This window comes from Pithys albifrons, chromosome 1, assembly GCF_047495875.1.
Source record: "Pithys albifrons albifrons isolate INPA30051 chromosome 1, PitAlb_v1, whole genome shotgun sequence".
NCBI classification, from domain to species: domain Eukaryota; kingdom Metazoa; phylum Chordata; class Aves; order Passeriformes; family Thamnophilidae; genus Pithys; species Pithys albifrons.
The window spans coordinates 26556121-26572251 of NC_092458.1; the positions used below are offsets into that span (position 1 = coordinate 26556121).

At 38.8% G+C, this 16131-nt stretch overlaps 1 protein-coding gene across 2 annotated transcripts in view; it reads right to left on the reverse strand.

Annotated features, from left to right (window-relative positions):
* SLC9A7 (solute carrier family 9 member A7) overlaps positions 1–16131 on the reverse strand; it is a 71081-nt gene that overhangs the window by 4074 nt on the left and 50876 nt on the right. Inside the window, exons 13-16 of one of the 2 annotated variants that reach the window (XM_071547979.1) lie at positions 14250–14309; positions 9255–9318; positions 6712–6794; positions 3414–3519 (exon numbers count right to left, since the gene is read on the reverse strand). In XM_071547979.1, coding sequence (XP_071404080.1) covers positions 3414–3519; positions 6712–6794; positions 9255–9318; positions 14250–14309 — 313 coding nt within the window. The remainder of the gene's footprint in view (positions 1–3413; positions 3520–6711; positions 6795–9254; positions 9319–14249; positions 14310–16131) is intronic. The other variant, XM_071547989.1, reaches the window with a different exon arrangement.

The following is a 16131-nucleotide window of genomic DNA, read 5'->3' on the forward strand; positions in this document are numbered from 1 at the left end:
TAGCACTGCAAGCAGCAGGCAATTTATTTCATATATTTCCCCAGAGAACATCCATGAACATCCCGTGTAGTATATGGATTTACTATGTTTACAAACAAAGATGGGGGAATAAACCTGCTGTGTTCCATGCAGCAAGAACAATTCTTTCAAGAAAGACAGGAAACGTATCCAAGTAGATCACCAGAGACTTGAAATACTTCCAAGAATAACCCTAAACAGGCCTCTGCAATCCCCTACAGTTCTGTAGGAATAGCTTCAATTCACTCAGAAAACATGGGTCTCAACTTTACTACTTAAACTGACAAACTAGAATGGCTAAGTACCTAAATCCAAAACTCTGAAAAAGCCTGAATTTTGCTTTGATGTGCTGACCATAACCTTGAGGAACCTCACTGCACTGTTTCATTCAGGGTAAAATCTGTTCATGCTCCTAAGAATGCATGCTGGAGATGGTTTTTATTATTAAAGCTTATTTAAAACAAGTTACTGCTTATAAAGCCAGTTTTTATTGCCTCCTAGGACAACGTAAAAATAAGCACAAGCAGAGTTCAATGCATGTGCAAAGTGTTGGCAGTTGTCACGAATGCTTGTGCTGAATACAACACAGGCATCACAGATGACAAAACATGCATCGGAATTTACTTACCTTTTGGCTCCAAAACAAATGCATCAAGTAGCACACATACAAAATATATTACAACTTAAATCTGATGCTTCGCTTACCATTTCTGTGTTTCTCAGCTGAATTTAAATTCACCAGGGAAACTAAACAGTTTTTGCTGTGAAGGTAGAATCACTAAGGAACGGGAAGGGGGAAGCATGGCTGAGCAGTTTTCTCACCCATTTTGGGAGTTACATCCTCCAAGATTTATAAAGACTGCAAGTCAAGTTTCTTCACTGGGCTTCCATACTTATAAATTAATTCAATTCCCTCTACTTTCATACCAAGTTGTCAAACTGCATATGGTGCAAGAACTAAACTTGAAAAAAAAGTGTGGGACAGCGTGTAAGACACAAAATACACCCTGAAAAAACAACTAACAAAAAAAAACCCCATCTCCCTGAATGTTTCTTCCAACTGGAAAAAACAGCTGATGGAACAGAGAATTGCTAAAAGTTTCAAAGGACATGTCAAAAGGAAAGGAAAAAACCTGTTCTATATTAGTTTGGGATAAATTGGAAAACCCTGGCAACTGGTCATGCACTGAAGACAACATCAGGAGAGAAAAATAGTGTTGAAAATTACAATTTTCTAAATTTCACTCCTAACCGCAGCAACTTTTCATGCTTTTAAGTTCCAACTTCTGGTGTGTCTGAGTGGAAAACACTTAATGGTGAGTCTTGTGGCACAGACTTAAAGCAGTGGGAGAACATCAGCAAGGAATATTAACATCACCTCTGGAGAAAATCCACTGTACCTCACCCCTGTGTGCTGACTCAGAGCCTTACACGTACATCGTGCAAACTCAAGCCCAGAGGATGCGATCTCACACTTAAAAAGAAGTGGTGGGTGGACTACGTAATAAGATCATTTGACTTTCAAACTTTTGAACCCTCTTTTGGCATCTAATTAAAAAGACATACTCCCACTCATGGAAGTGAAAGTGAATTCTAAATAAGGTTGTAATAAAGCCAAAGGAGGAAAAAAAACCTCAAAAGAACAAAAGCTGAACACAAATATGCAGTCTGTATAGCTACATAATTGTATGTTTTCTTCCTTATGTAGATGTCGTAATTTAGACATGCACCTGAGAGATCCAGGATTTAATACATATTTTGGAAACATTTTCCAGCTATGTTACACTCTATTGAGTATTTACAGATTCTTTTTGCTTGTTTAACTCAGTCTTCAGTCTTTAATTCTCACAGATGTACCATTCCATTTTTCTGGAAATACCTCAGAAAGGCACAACTATTCCAAACAGTTTCTGTCCCCACAAAGACATGGCTCTCTCCATTGCTTTACCTGTACTTATACAAAGGCAAAAAAATTTCATGGCTTTTTAGCCAGTAAAACAATGGCATACCCACGTGCTGTAGAAGAGCAAGCCATGCAAAGAAACAAAAAACAACAAAGCAATTCAGGGTTAAGGAAGGAAGCTAGAAATAAAACCTCGGAATTATATGTTTTCCTAAAACTAATGCAGCAATGCACTAAAATAGGAACTTAAAGTATGCCTTAAAGTATGCCTTGTAAACCTTACAAGATTTTTTAATAAAGTTAACATTCCATGTGTGTGTGTCACAGAACCAATCCAATTAAAGAATAAGTTTTCACATGCAGCAGTAGGTAACAATGATGAGTAAAGAGAAAAAAAAAGCCCAACTATTAGAGAAAATAAAAGCCAAAGCTTGCATGTTCATTCTGGTTAGATCCTCAGTTACTGGACAGTTACTTTTATAAGACCATATGTAGACAAACACACAGGCAACACAAAAGCAGGCTGATTGGTCTGATGGATGCCTTCCAGCCTAGATCCATTTTATGACCTCCAGTGGCATTGCAAAGAAGGGTAAAAGGCCAATTTCTTGTGTTACTGATAGCTCCAAATATGCATCAGACACTTCAAAGTTCTTAGAATTTTTTCTATCAGGTACATGTAAGATACTCATGATACCCAGAAAGAAATGCAGGGAAGTATTTCAAAGTTGCAAGTGGGATTCTTAACTGTCTAGGAAAGGATTAATAGAAAATTGGTCCAAGACTACTTGAATGTAGCAGAGATATTGACATCCCAGAGAACCTGCAAATTTGGGACATCCTACATAGTACTATGGTCTTATTTACACATGGCTCATAGATTTCAGAAGCACTGCACAGACAGGAATTACACATATCAGGGTCCTGCAAGAGTAATAGGAAAATGGCAAATTAATTATTGCAAGACATGGCTGTAAAGAAGAGAGTGACCTGCTAGGCTAAGATAAGTAACTGATTAATGGCTTTTGAAATGTGATCTCAAATTTCACTGTGGAAACAATGAAGATACAGGGAAGCTCTACCAGATTTGTTTCAGGCATGGGTAAATGTGTCAGTGACTTCTCTAAGAAGACCTCAAATCTTAGCAGTAACAGGGAAAGAACCTTGTCCAAAACTGTTGAGAGGGGACTGACTGCTGTGAAGTGATTCACTGAACTGGGTTGTTGATTAGGCCTGTAATTTTCTGATATCCTTAACTGTTATTTTTTTAATTTAGTATTTGAACAACAAGATCATTTCTGATTTCTACCAACAGAAGCTGTTGCCTCAGGAAAGAGAAACTTATATCTTTTCTGCCTAGGACAAACCAGTACTTTCTTGCAGTGTGTCTATCAGACCAGCTGAAATCAGAAATACCTAAAAGGAAACACTGATTTGATGAAGTTAAACAAATAAAAAACAAAACACAGAAGTATTGAGTTGTTCTACTTACATCATAAACCTGGGGACTTGTCAGACAGCGGGCTATCAGGCCACACCAGCTGGGCAGAGTTGTGGTCAATGGAGGGCCACTGTGAGTGAGAATTGGCTTTAAATAACTTAAGCAGTTAAGGAAAACACACCAGTGCTCGACAACCACTATTGAAAATAAAAAGACAATTGTACATAAATCAGGTTTTGCCTTTGAATTCTGCTACTCAATAATTGTATATAAAAGTTATCCACGACATTTTGCCTTTGATCCTTTTAAGAGCAGGTTTCCTTACTCACACATCTCCTGCAAGGACAACTAGCCCTCTTCTTAGAAGGTTCACACAGTTCTGATGTTTCCAGCTTCTGGGCTCTCTAAAGTGAAAAGGAGCAAGTAAAGGTACAAGTACTATAGTGTGAAAGGGTCCAAGGGTATTTCTGCTCTGAAGATGGAAGAATGGTGTCAAGGTTGCAAGCTAGAGGTAACAAGGTGACATTCCTGTGGTGGTCAATATAGGGAAATAAAGAGATGCTGCACATCTAACATCCTCAAAACAACATAGTCAACTGATCTGCCAGCTGCTTACTGAGCCGCAGAGGTGCAACCAGTAAGGCTCAAAGACAGTTCTGCAGCACATAGACACATACCACACACAGCCTCAGAAAGGCAAAGCGAAAACTGTATGGCGAGAACCATGTAATACAGCATGGAAGGAAAGCAATGCTACCTAGATTACATTGAGGGGACATGGGGGTGGGAAAGGAAGATTTTTTACACCTCTTTTCATAGGTCTGCTCCCCATTAAATCCATATTTATTTACATGAGTGCTCCATAATAATGACATGCCTGAAAAAATGCTCATGAGTCACAAAATGTGTTCCTGCTACAGAGCAGTGTGTTGATCTTGACTGGCCCTCAAGTCAGCCTGATTATTTTAAATGCAAATATATATCTTACAGGTATTCTAGTTACTTTCCTCAGACTCTAAGCAGAGAGAGAATCAAGTCTATTTGCAAATATAACAGTTTCCCTGATCATCCCAAGAGATGAAGATGCTTAGGGACAGAGGGGGTTAAAAAATGGGCTGTCCTAGCAGAGAGCTATCTCTCCTCCTTAGCAGAGCCTGGCATAGTGTCTTTACTTGAGCAGAGTTATGTTTCCTGCTTTCCTCCTTCACTAATAGTGCGGTTACACCCATTCCTGGAAAGAAACAATCTTGGCCCTCACACTAACCTGCCAGCCTCCACGCTGCCCTGTGGAGCACGCAGCAACTTGGTCATAAGAAAACAAACCCAGTGAAAGACATCTGGTACTTCATCAAAATTGCAGTTTTCTTCATGTTTAGCTGTTGTGGGTGAACCCAGGGAACAGCCCACGACATTAAATGAACTCTGCATTCCACAGGAATGAAGTTCCCGTTTATCCACACATACAGAGCCCCGCAGGCAGTAGCCAGCATTGGAGCATGCTGTCATCGCTTACTTGCATCTTTTTCAAGTTAAGCTCCTTGCTAAGAATGAATTTTGATACAGTCTGCCTTTCTACTCAGAAACCAAGTGAATGCATCAGGAAAAATACTTTGATATTTAGTCAGGGTTATAGAGGTGGCAATTCTAAGGATCATCATGTCCGTGCAATTTAAGCTGACCCAGCCACTGTTTGTCTGAATGCCTCCTTGCAGCAGAAGGAGCAGACTTTTACCTCCAACATACAGTTCTGCCTCTGGGCATCAGTTTCCTTGGCACAAACTTCACAGAAACCTTTTCTGAAGATTGCTAGTCACCACTGAAAAGGCAAATGCGCTATCAGCATCCTTTAAGTTTCATGAAACAGGTAGTTTAGACAGTAATTTCCTGCAGGCATTCCCCCTGGCCTTGCTGCAGCTGCTGGGGACTGTAGTCATGTTAGTGTCAGCCAAGGGAAGTCTGAGGTGCCAATTACTCCTTCTTTCATCAGGCCCATTCCCTTTGTAAAGGCAGGGGAAGAGGATAGCTCTGCTTCCTTCTTAAATAGAAAAGAGAAGCAGTCAGCAACAACCAGATCCTTCCGTGCTCTTAACACCAAAGATTTGTGGTTTAGTGTTGTTTTGGGGTTTTTTTTTTAATAACAAAAATTGACCTTGATGCGCTTCAACAGCAGCCACTACAACTCAAAGGGTTAACTTGAAATTACTAACATTTATGATTATTTAAACTACCACATACACTTCTTTCTGAGCTTTGCCCCAGTACTACGGCATCTGAAAGCCTTGCTCACAAAGAGATTTTAACCCAAAGAGGCAAGATCCTATTAGGATCTGAATGCTTTCAACACATTACAAGGTCTTGCCTCGGTGGGAAAGCATTGTGCAAAAGGCATGGAAGGAAAGTACTGTGCTCCAACCAGGTCAGCACTCTCTTATCAACTAATGGACAAGACCCCAGTGAAAAGCCTCACTCCTCAGGTGCAACCTACAACAAAATTAAGGCCATGTCACAGGTAATTTTGTAGATTTCACTTCCCCAGAAATTACTGGGAATCAAGAATCAAAATTTCGTTGTGTTTCTGCGTATAAGAGACTTGTCATGGCCACAAGATTGTCATTTTCCACTAAGTGAACATAAGCTGTTAAGGAGAAGCACATCTATGACATACTGATTAAGAATAAGTTAAGTATATTTAAAAAAAAATACAAGTATGAAAGACAGCTACACAAAAATTGCTCAGAAGCCTAAATAAGGCTGTCTAAATAGTATAATAACAGCTTCAGAAAGGTTCCACCAGTATTGTACACACACAGAGGGACACTCTGCTTTAACACCCATACCAAGTTCTGGATATACTTAAGAAGTGAAGCTGGATCTCATGCAGATTTTTCATTCCAGAACTTCCTCTTTAGAAATCAGCCACTGATTTGAGACTACATTACAAAAGCAAATGGCTCCACAGAGCAATTAGTTGAGACTTACACATGTACAATGAGGTAGAAAACTAGTTTGTGCTATGAGCATCAGTGAAGATGAGAACAGATTAACAGAACAAATCAGAGAACCTGAAACAGTTAATTGGCTACCTTATCGTTTAGGAAGAAAGTTCAGCTCTTAGAACTGACTGGTTTCTCTCCTCCAGCAAGTGACACATACCACATATTAGAGAAAGGAAAAGTCTGTCTACTGAGCCAGCGAGTCCAATCTTCAGTTCTGTGTCTTGAATCTGTCAAATACTTGAGAGGGTCAAACAGGAGAAAGATCAAGTGCTTAAGGCTACATACAAGTACATGGAAAGGAAAAAGGTGAATATTGTATGCCCTGAAGCTAAGGTGTGTTTTCAAAAGGATACTTATGGTCAAAGCTATACCACAGCCTGAAGAGCCAAGCACTTTCCTGCTTTGTTCTGTTCCTTCTTGCAGAATCTGGGCCATCCTAAAAGATAAACACATTCAATTACTTCAGGCAGAACCCCCCCCAAATGATACATGCCAATAACTCACATTACAATGCCCTGTCCAAAAAAGCCAAATTACTTCAAAACTATACTTGTAATGCAGAAGAAAGCTATTTAGAGTCTTGCTTATGTTGAGAAGGTTACTTTCCCTAGAAAGACCAGAAATGATTGCAGAGAAGCAGGCTGTTTTCATTGCACTCAAGTTACCTTAACAAGCCCTCTCCCACCAAGTTTCCTAGAGCATAAAACGTCTGCACTGTTAGTGCAGTAATGGACATAGAAATAACTTCAGAACTGACAAATAAACTTCACTGATATTCCAGACTGATACCTATTTATTGCTTGGTTGGCTTCCTTAACTTTAGGTCTTGGTTTAACTCTAGGTTTAATGTTCTTTTCTTAAACCTGTTGCTTCCTTGAAAGAACAAGAGAAATTATCATACCTGTTAAACTCTCAGAAACCTGATTAAACATGCTTAACAGGGAATCCATACAAATATCACTTTTGAGGGAGGTCATGCCAATCTCATAAATGCTAGGTCAACCTTGTAAGGGCTAGAAGTGTTAAATATAATATCTCAACTAGCTGTGCTGTAAGTCATCACACCAGCTGGTCTGCAGCTGCATTTGCTTTTACTTTTGTTAGTGTTTGGGGGTTTTTTGGGTGTTTTGCTTGGTGTGTTTGTTTTGTTGGTTGTTTGGTTGGGATTTTTTTTTGGCCAGAGGCCAGAGTTAAACACAGGAAAACAGATGGATGCCTTGTATAAATCATCTTCCAAACTACTGGAAAAGAACAAGACAGGACTGCCCTGTAAAAGATCCATGATCCACCAGGAGTTAAAGCTTAGTACACTTTCACTCCCTCCCCTCCCCTAATGGTATATTTTCTTTAATTGTGACATGCTGCTAATTTTGGCTTGCTGAAATAAAGGGGAATCCAGAGGGAACTGACTAATGGACTCCATTAGGAATGCAACCCACAGTTAAAGAGGGAAACAAATGGATAAGTTCTGTGTGTTTCGATGGGAAAAAAGCAAACAAGATATTTCCACAGCAGAAACTGAATGAGAACAGAATACCCAGGCCCTGTTTCCTGTTAAAGCAATTCCTCAGGTACTAACAAGCTCAGTGTCAACTGGCCAAAGCCATTTTATCACGATACCACGTCCTAACTGCAGTTTTATGCAATAATTGTGGCCTTCATTGTAAAAGGTGTTTTGAAGCCTCAACTTCTGGTTGCTTATAGATAGACACAAAAATAAATTCACCCTTTCTGGCAGCTAACTCCACCATTTCAGAACTTGTTTTGTGTGTGGACACAGCCTCCTAAGAAGAACACAGAGATGCCTAATGCAGTTTCTGCAATGAAAGAGATGTTTGTTGAGAAAATAACTCCTACTTGTACAACATGTGACAGGGAAAGAAAAACAAAAACAATAAAAGACAGGAGAAACAACTAAGAAAGCTAATCCCAAATACATGCATTTATCTGTGATCAGCCTGAACATCAGCATCACACAACCTGAGGTTTACAAAGCAGAGTTCACACACTTCCTCTCTAAACATCCTCTGCATCTGAAGACATCTGCCATTCAGCTTCCTCTAGAAGGTTCCTACATAAGCAACCGGTTGTGCTACTGAACAATCAGTGTCAAGCAGAACTCTGGGAGAATGCACACAGAGGAAACTCCCAGTTAAGCCTCAAGAAATATTGAGTTGTTTTGGTTTTTTCCAGACCTTTCACTCTCCAGAGAATTCACTCAGTTTATAGATGAGCAACACTAAAACTTCTGCTATGAACAATATTTTTCCAATGATCTTGTTTGCCAGTAGCATATTTCAAAGAAGAAGTCAGGTCTTGGGTTATTATTGATGCATAAGAAGCTGCACTAAAGAGTCACAGCAACAGTTCGTTGAATATAAATGGCAATTTTCCAGTGCTCTTCTGGTTCATACAGGTGTTATGTAGTATAGGCATGATCCAGCTGGTACAGTATACAAGAGCTGGGACTGGATTAGCAAACTTCATCTTTGATTCTAAGCAAGTCTAAGGGCCAAAATTTGGCATCAGTTATTGAACAGGAGCCAAGGTATTATCACTGGATTAGAACTGAGAACTATTTGTGCAGTAGCATTCTTAAGAGCAAGCATGTTGGGTAGGTGGGGGAAGCAGTAGGACAGCATATTGTTCAATAGAGTGTATTAGTAGATTTGGGAAGGTTTGTATACACATGTATAAACAAAACTTGAACATAACAGCTTTACATCCAATACCACAGAATGTTTTTCAGTGGGTATTACTTGAATATTATTACTTGAAATCCATTACTGACTTGCCAGCTACAAAAGTTTTATCCATGCATACAACTTATGCAGTTCTCCATCATCTTAGTTATAAAATAAGACCAGCCAAATAGAGTAGTTATGTTATTACTTACTCCTTGTAAGACTTGAAAGCTGTCATTAGTAGGTGGAGGATCCTGATCTGGGTCAACCCCAACCCTACAGAAACATTAGGAAAACAAAGCAAGTGGTGTTACTGAGTGTTGCAAATGCTGTAAGTTTGGCAGACCGCATTTTAAAAGCACTTTAAGCACCCAGCAAAGCTGCATTCAGAGAGGTTACAAGAATAGTTTGAGGAAGAGCTGTCCATAGTTACATAGCTATAAACAAGATACTTTTTTATTCAAGAAGCAATGCCTGTGGACAACAGCTTTAACTCCATCTGAGCATCACCTTTAACTGCTTACCTCTACCTTTGTTGGCAATTCTTTTAGGACATTGGAAAATACTATTTTTGGTTTAAAAAGTGGGTATCATCATCTTCAGTGGAGAACATCTCTCATGTCCAGCAAGAAGAAGCCAGAAACTTAGGATAAAGCCCAACCTAAATATTTGACACAGCAAAGAACTTAACTGCCAGATAAACCCGAGAATGCCTCAATTATATGACTTTTAAAAGAGACACACACACACAGCCCCTCCAGTTTTAATGCACTGTGGGAAGCACCAAAAATATTTTATAAAGACTACAACGTTAATTTGCTGCAAGTTTCATTCACCTTACACAAGGTGAATTAACAAGTGTTTTGTAGTTCAGCACTCACCTGAGTAAGGCAGGGGTTGTGCAATGAGGTGGTGGGTGACAGAATAATAGATTCAGAAGCAGCTGAACTCACTTTTGCATAGTTAGCAAGCATCTTATTATTGAACTCTCCTTTCACATAGGACTCCTATCCAAGATGAGTATTTAATCCTTGTAATTATGTTCAGGTTTTTCTGGTCTGCTTGGGGGGTATCTATTTGTTAATGTTGGACTTGTCTAGTTTTAAATCCTATTCATGTCTTAATCTCTGTCATCTCTCATAGAACCTAAACCTCCAACCTCAAATGTTAGGTAAGACTGTCAATCTCCAATGCGTTGTGTTTCAGCACCACCATGTTGCACGGTAAGTGGGATAAGTTACGTAACAGACATTTCAGACAGTAAGTTTTGGTTAACATCTTCATTTCCCCTCTCTTAGAAGGAACTGAGATGGTTTAGTGCAATTCCTCATTACTGAGGTTTGTGTGAACTATTTATAGCCACAGTGTTCATGCAGCAGCCCTGAGGATCACGAGAAACCAAAAAACTTTGCTGGCAAGGTCCCAGGGACACCATGCTTGCATAAGGATGAATCAAACAAAAAGAGAACACCTTCAAATAGCTTCCAGGGCAGCATTTTCTAATAGAACAATAAAAGAAGAAAAGTAGCCACTGAACTATAGTTTTAAGTCATCCTTGTGGACACACAGCCAGTGGACTCACAGCCATTTCAAGGTGTCACATGACAATGTAGTTCAGGGAAGAGCCAGAAGGCCACGCTGCCGCAGCTTTATATAAAACTAATGCTGACCCCATCCTCTGCTAGTTTGTTTTTGGGGTTTTTTCCTGAGCCTCTCCTTTCCTCATCGCTTCCTTTTTCCACCTATAGAGTCATCTTGACCTTTAGGCACTGACCAGCCTCAGAACTGGAAAGTTTCACCAGCTTAAGAGAACACTGGCTAGACAGAGTGAGAACTGGATTGTAACACATGATAAAATAAAACAATACACACAAGAGCTCTGAGAGGTTAGGAGGGCTGAGATGTTACTGCTTATGCTATCACTATATCAGAAGGGGGTTTTGAAAGCAAACTACCTAATTACCTAATGAAGCTCCCAATTAACTACCAAAGTTACCTAATGAAGCCTTGTGCAGAAAGCTGACACAGAACATCAGGAAATCAACTTGGTATGGCAATCTATATATATTACACATAAGATTACACATGCCTAAGGACACACGAAAATAAAAGAAAAATAATTGTGGCTTTCCAAACTCCATCTGCACATTGAGGAAGGTTCAATCACTATTGGCACAAACCAAACTCATGTTAGCTTGTGTAGCTGGCAGTGTGAATGGTGAGTTCAAGAAGCTTGCTCCAAAAGGTGAACATAGCTTGCATTCCCTACATACTTTTTACTCCCTGGGCTACCCATTCTCTTCACAGTATGTAAAAAAATCCAAATAATTCAGAATGTCTCAGCTTTTATATGTTTTACAAGGCTGTGTTTTTGTTTTGAGGATTTTAAGGGCCCTCAGGCAGGGAAAGGGGCTTAATGAAGCACCAAAGCAGAACAACCACACTGTTCAGTGAAAAGTCATAGTACATCACAGGCCAGGTGTTTGGCTTCACTGTAATGTTGAAGAGGAAAAGAGAGCTTTTCTATATTAAAATCATTCAAGTTTAAGAAAAAAAGTCTTACTACAGAAATTTCTTTCAATGTTGAAATTGTACCTCCACAGAGACTTGTCATTTAAAATTTTTTTGAAGTTATTCTTCAGGTGAATTTATCTTTTGAGTATTTCTAATTAATTCTTTCCCATAAATCACTTTTTAATTTTTTTTTAAATTTCACTTTCAAAGTGTGTTCCTCAGTTTATAGACTAACAAAATATATTTCCATTTTGAATTCTCACAACTCTGTTTTGTATCTTTCAAACAGCATGCAGTGCCTCTTATTCTCTCCTCCAGCATGAATTGTATAGGAAGCTTAATTTCTCTGCAGCAAGTCTGCCTGTTTAGGTTTCAAGGTATATACACATTGGCTTCACATTTTTCTCAAGTCCTCCACCCAAATTTCTAAGAAAATCTCATCTTTATCACCTGAAGCAAAATAACACCAAAAACCAGTCAAGTCTTTCCCAACCTCCTTTACAGTGAAGAGAAGCAAAGAAAACATTTAGTTACTTCATCCTTACTTAACTACTTCCATAATTAAAAGTATCAGTGTAAAGCTGATGCAAGTATGTCTTCAACATTGTTTTTTTTTTCTAGGGGTTAAAAGAAAATAATTCTTCTCACATCCTCAAGCACATTTAAAAAGCTTCCTATAATTTAAACATGGTGTAAAGGGTAATATCAGTTCTCATTTATTTAACCAGTTTTATAAATTATTAAATATATATTTTATATATTATATTTTATTAAATATATAAAATATTTTATAAATTATTATAGGAAAACTATTAGTGGATGGATTTACAGAGATCTCCTCCCAGAGATCAGGGACACACAGAAGGTGCCTTGCTAATGGCTGTGGTGTTTTGCTCAAACCCCATAGCAGAAAGACAAGTGAGGAAGCACTGGTTGAAAAGAGTGTTTTGTTGAAGAGGCACAATCTGTGGGATGGAGACTGAAGGGCACATCAGCTGTGGGACTGCCAAGGCAGTGTAGGTGCCAGCAAGCATCTGCATTTTCCCCTCCACCCTTTCTGAAAGCCCTTTGCTGCACTCATGTGTGGATTCCCCAACGGCGTAAAGTAGAAATTCAAATTAGTAACTCTTAAAAAGATTTCAGATGAAGAGTATGAGCAGTCTTTTAGTTGTAGCAATGGATATATATCTCAAAACTGGTGAAAAATCCATCTATTTCTCCCACTGGAATATTTTGGTATCTGACAGATACCTTATTACTTCAGTACAGACAGTTACTAGAACAAAATTCAACACCTTTATTTCTGCCTTGGGAATTTCATTGGAACCTGTAGATGAGGGTATGCTACAGTAAAAATTAATCCAGTTTAAGTGTATTTCTTCATTTCTCCCTAATGAAAATATTTTTTTAAGGCACAAAAGGCTTGTCATGATTTAAGAGCTCTGTATATCAACAGGACTAATCTTGAGTTTGCTCCAAATGCCCAATATTAAAGCACCACATTTCTGCTCCTAACTGACTCGACCTTCTCAGTCCTTATCCTATAGCTACAACTCCAGCATCACACACATGGAAGCAGCTACTCAGATTTGATCCTTTAAACGCTAAGCCTATGTACAATTCAGTAATTTAAACACTGTGGTAGAAAGTGGTTGACGCACAAAATGAAAACTAAATGGATGGAAATGAATGACAACAAAATATATATATACACATATGTATATATAAAAATAGAAGTACTTGACGTTTTCTACTACATAATTTTTAATTGGGCAGAATCATTTCTTTTGTTATTTCAGAAACCTTTTAAAGACCCTGCAACACACAGATTACAAGTTAACAAAACATCAGTCTTTATTACATTCTACCATATATAATTACTGTGACAACAGCCAAGAATGACTAACAGATATTTGTTCTCAGATTGTCAGTATAAGCTAACATACTGCATCTCTGGCAAATTTAAGTTTGCTGGGAACCTTCAAGTGTGACAAGATACATCAAAAACTTACCATTGCCCCACTCCAAAAAGCTTTCTTTACAGAAATATTCTGTATATATTTGTATGTATACATATATATGTACACACAAATACACCTCCTCCTATAGATGTCAGCTGGAGATTTATCATATTTTAAATTCTCTGTTTATCAGTTCTAAAAAAACCCCAAACCAGAATCCTAGTCTTCTCTGGTTGATATCTCCATTCTTACCAGCTTCTTCCTATAAAGCAATGTGAAAACCCTCAGTTTTTAAAATACATCCCCAAACAGGCTGAGCTAAATCATCCATGAAGTCCCTTGCAAACTGAAGAGTTGTACAAAATAACCCCAAGGAATGCTTAAGAATACCTCTGTGATTAAGGACCATAGGATCACATCCATGATTTCTCAGCTTTCAAGTCTTCCAAGGCCAGTTTTGCTTCATTAATACCCATACACAGAGTTAAAGAATGTGATGGCTTGTGGTTCTTTTTTTTTTAAAAAAAACCCTAAAGACATAATGTCTGATCCACACTCTCACAGCTCAGAATAAGAGAACAGACTGATAATTGAGGAACATCTACAGCACTCTGCAGGGAAGAAGCAGCAGCTGCATGCCATAGTGTAGAGAAAGAGCATCCACTTAGTGTTACAAAGATGAAGAAAGCCAAGCACCAGGTTAATTTGATATGAAGGAAAGCACAGTTTCACCTGGAATACAGCCAGCGGCTTTCACTCATCTCTTCCACCGATGGAACATGGTCACCAACTCTGGTACAGTACAAGAATGCAATGTGAGTAACAAAATGCTCATGAGATGGGGGCTTTACAGAGCTCTTCAGCAAAACAAAGCAAAGCAACAAAAAAACCCCCTACCCAATCAAAAAAGACAAAACATACATGAACAGCAATGGCAGAACAATGACAAAGTGACTGAAAAAAAAATTAACAGTGGCAATTTATGATTGACATATCTGGTAATATTCTTCCTTGGTTCAGATTCCCCCTGGCAAAGGACCTGTATTAATGACAGACTACTTCCCCAAAAAACTATATTAAATAACTCTCTATTGAGCTGCTGCACAGAGACAGAGCAGATCTAAGACAATTGCTACCACTTAAGACCTGCACATGGTCTGAAAGGGAAAGGGTCATCCAAAAAGTAGTCATGGGAAACTATGCATATATGAGAGGGGTCACCAATACTGCCTAGTCTCAGGACAGACCAAACAAACTGGTAATAAACACTAAATCACTATGCTGCTTTAACTAACAATTAACTAACAATTTTTAACCTAATTAATCTCCAGCCATAGCAGAGTGTGTTTTTACTCCTTGCTTTGCCTTTCTCAGTTGCTTTTGTGAGAGGTTTTTTAGGTACAAATGAAATCATGTTTTGTTTTCTAGTATTTTCCACACAAATTCCTTATCAGCCTGTGGGTTGTTTTGTTTCCCCTCACAGTTTTCCATGAAGACATGCATCATGAACCATATATTGCTTATGTGAAACAAAAGCCCATATCATCGGAAATCAAAACAGACCTCACTTTACAGAAAGCACATCCTGTTTGCAGGCTGACATCGAGACAAACAAAATATTTAAGGCCATAGCTTGTGATACAAAGAGCATGTACTCATATAATCCTTGAATGTCGAGGCAAATACCAGACTTTAGATAGATTTGGTTTGGATTCCAGTTTCAATGGCTCTTCTCCCATATCGACATACACTCCAGGTCAGAGCACTCTGCTCCAAAAGGCCAGCTCTGAGATGACTCCACATGTACAGCAAAAAATAAAATGAAAAGCTGCCCAATAATTTCCTTTCTATGACTTCTTTCTCTTTGCTGTATCTTTGCCAAGTTAGTATACTAAAGTTTTCCCAGATGTCTGCAACGAGTGCAGCATTTTTGGAAAATTTGAGCTATTTTGGCAGAGTTCAACTGTTTCTCAGAAGGTGGCTAAGGAAGAAGAGAACTCCCACCAGTATCTTTAAAAAAAATATATATGCCAATTACTAAAAACCTCTGGAAGCAGGAGTTGTTTGAGATTGTTTTTAGGATGCCTTTGGGTATTTGTTTACTTCACCTAATCAAGACAATGACTCCTGAAACTGTCTCTTGGTATTTCTTTACTTCATCTAACCAAGATAAACTGCTGGCTGAGGCTTGCTAGAGCTTGGCAGTTAAACTTGTATCAGCCAAGTGCTCTAGATGGATCACAACCCAACTGCTACAGCATGTGGGCATTCCCCACACTTTTTGTCTCTGGTGTGAATTGCTGTGTTGCAGACCACAAGAATAAAGATAAGGAAACATCCTCCACACTTAGTTCCAGACTTACAGAGGAAAAGGCAATCTCTTGCCTACTAAAGGGAAAAGCCCAGAAGGGTGAGCCTGGAGGTTTGGAGGCTGCACTGCCACTAAGGGAGATTCATGACTGATGATGAGAAACTAGAGATTAGAAAAGGAGGAAGAAGACTGGAAAAAATAGAGAAACACAGCTGGAGAAAACAGTCCAGAATAAGAGATAAGCAAAAAAAAAACCATAACAGAGGGCGAGGGACAACACTTTTGTCTGTCCATCTACCTTTA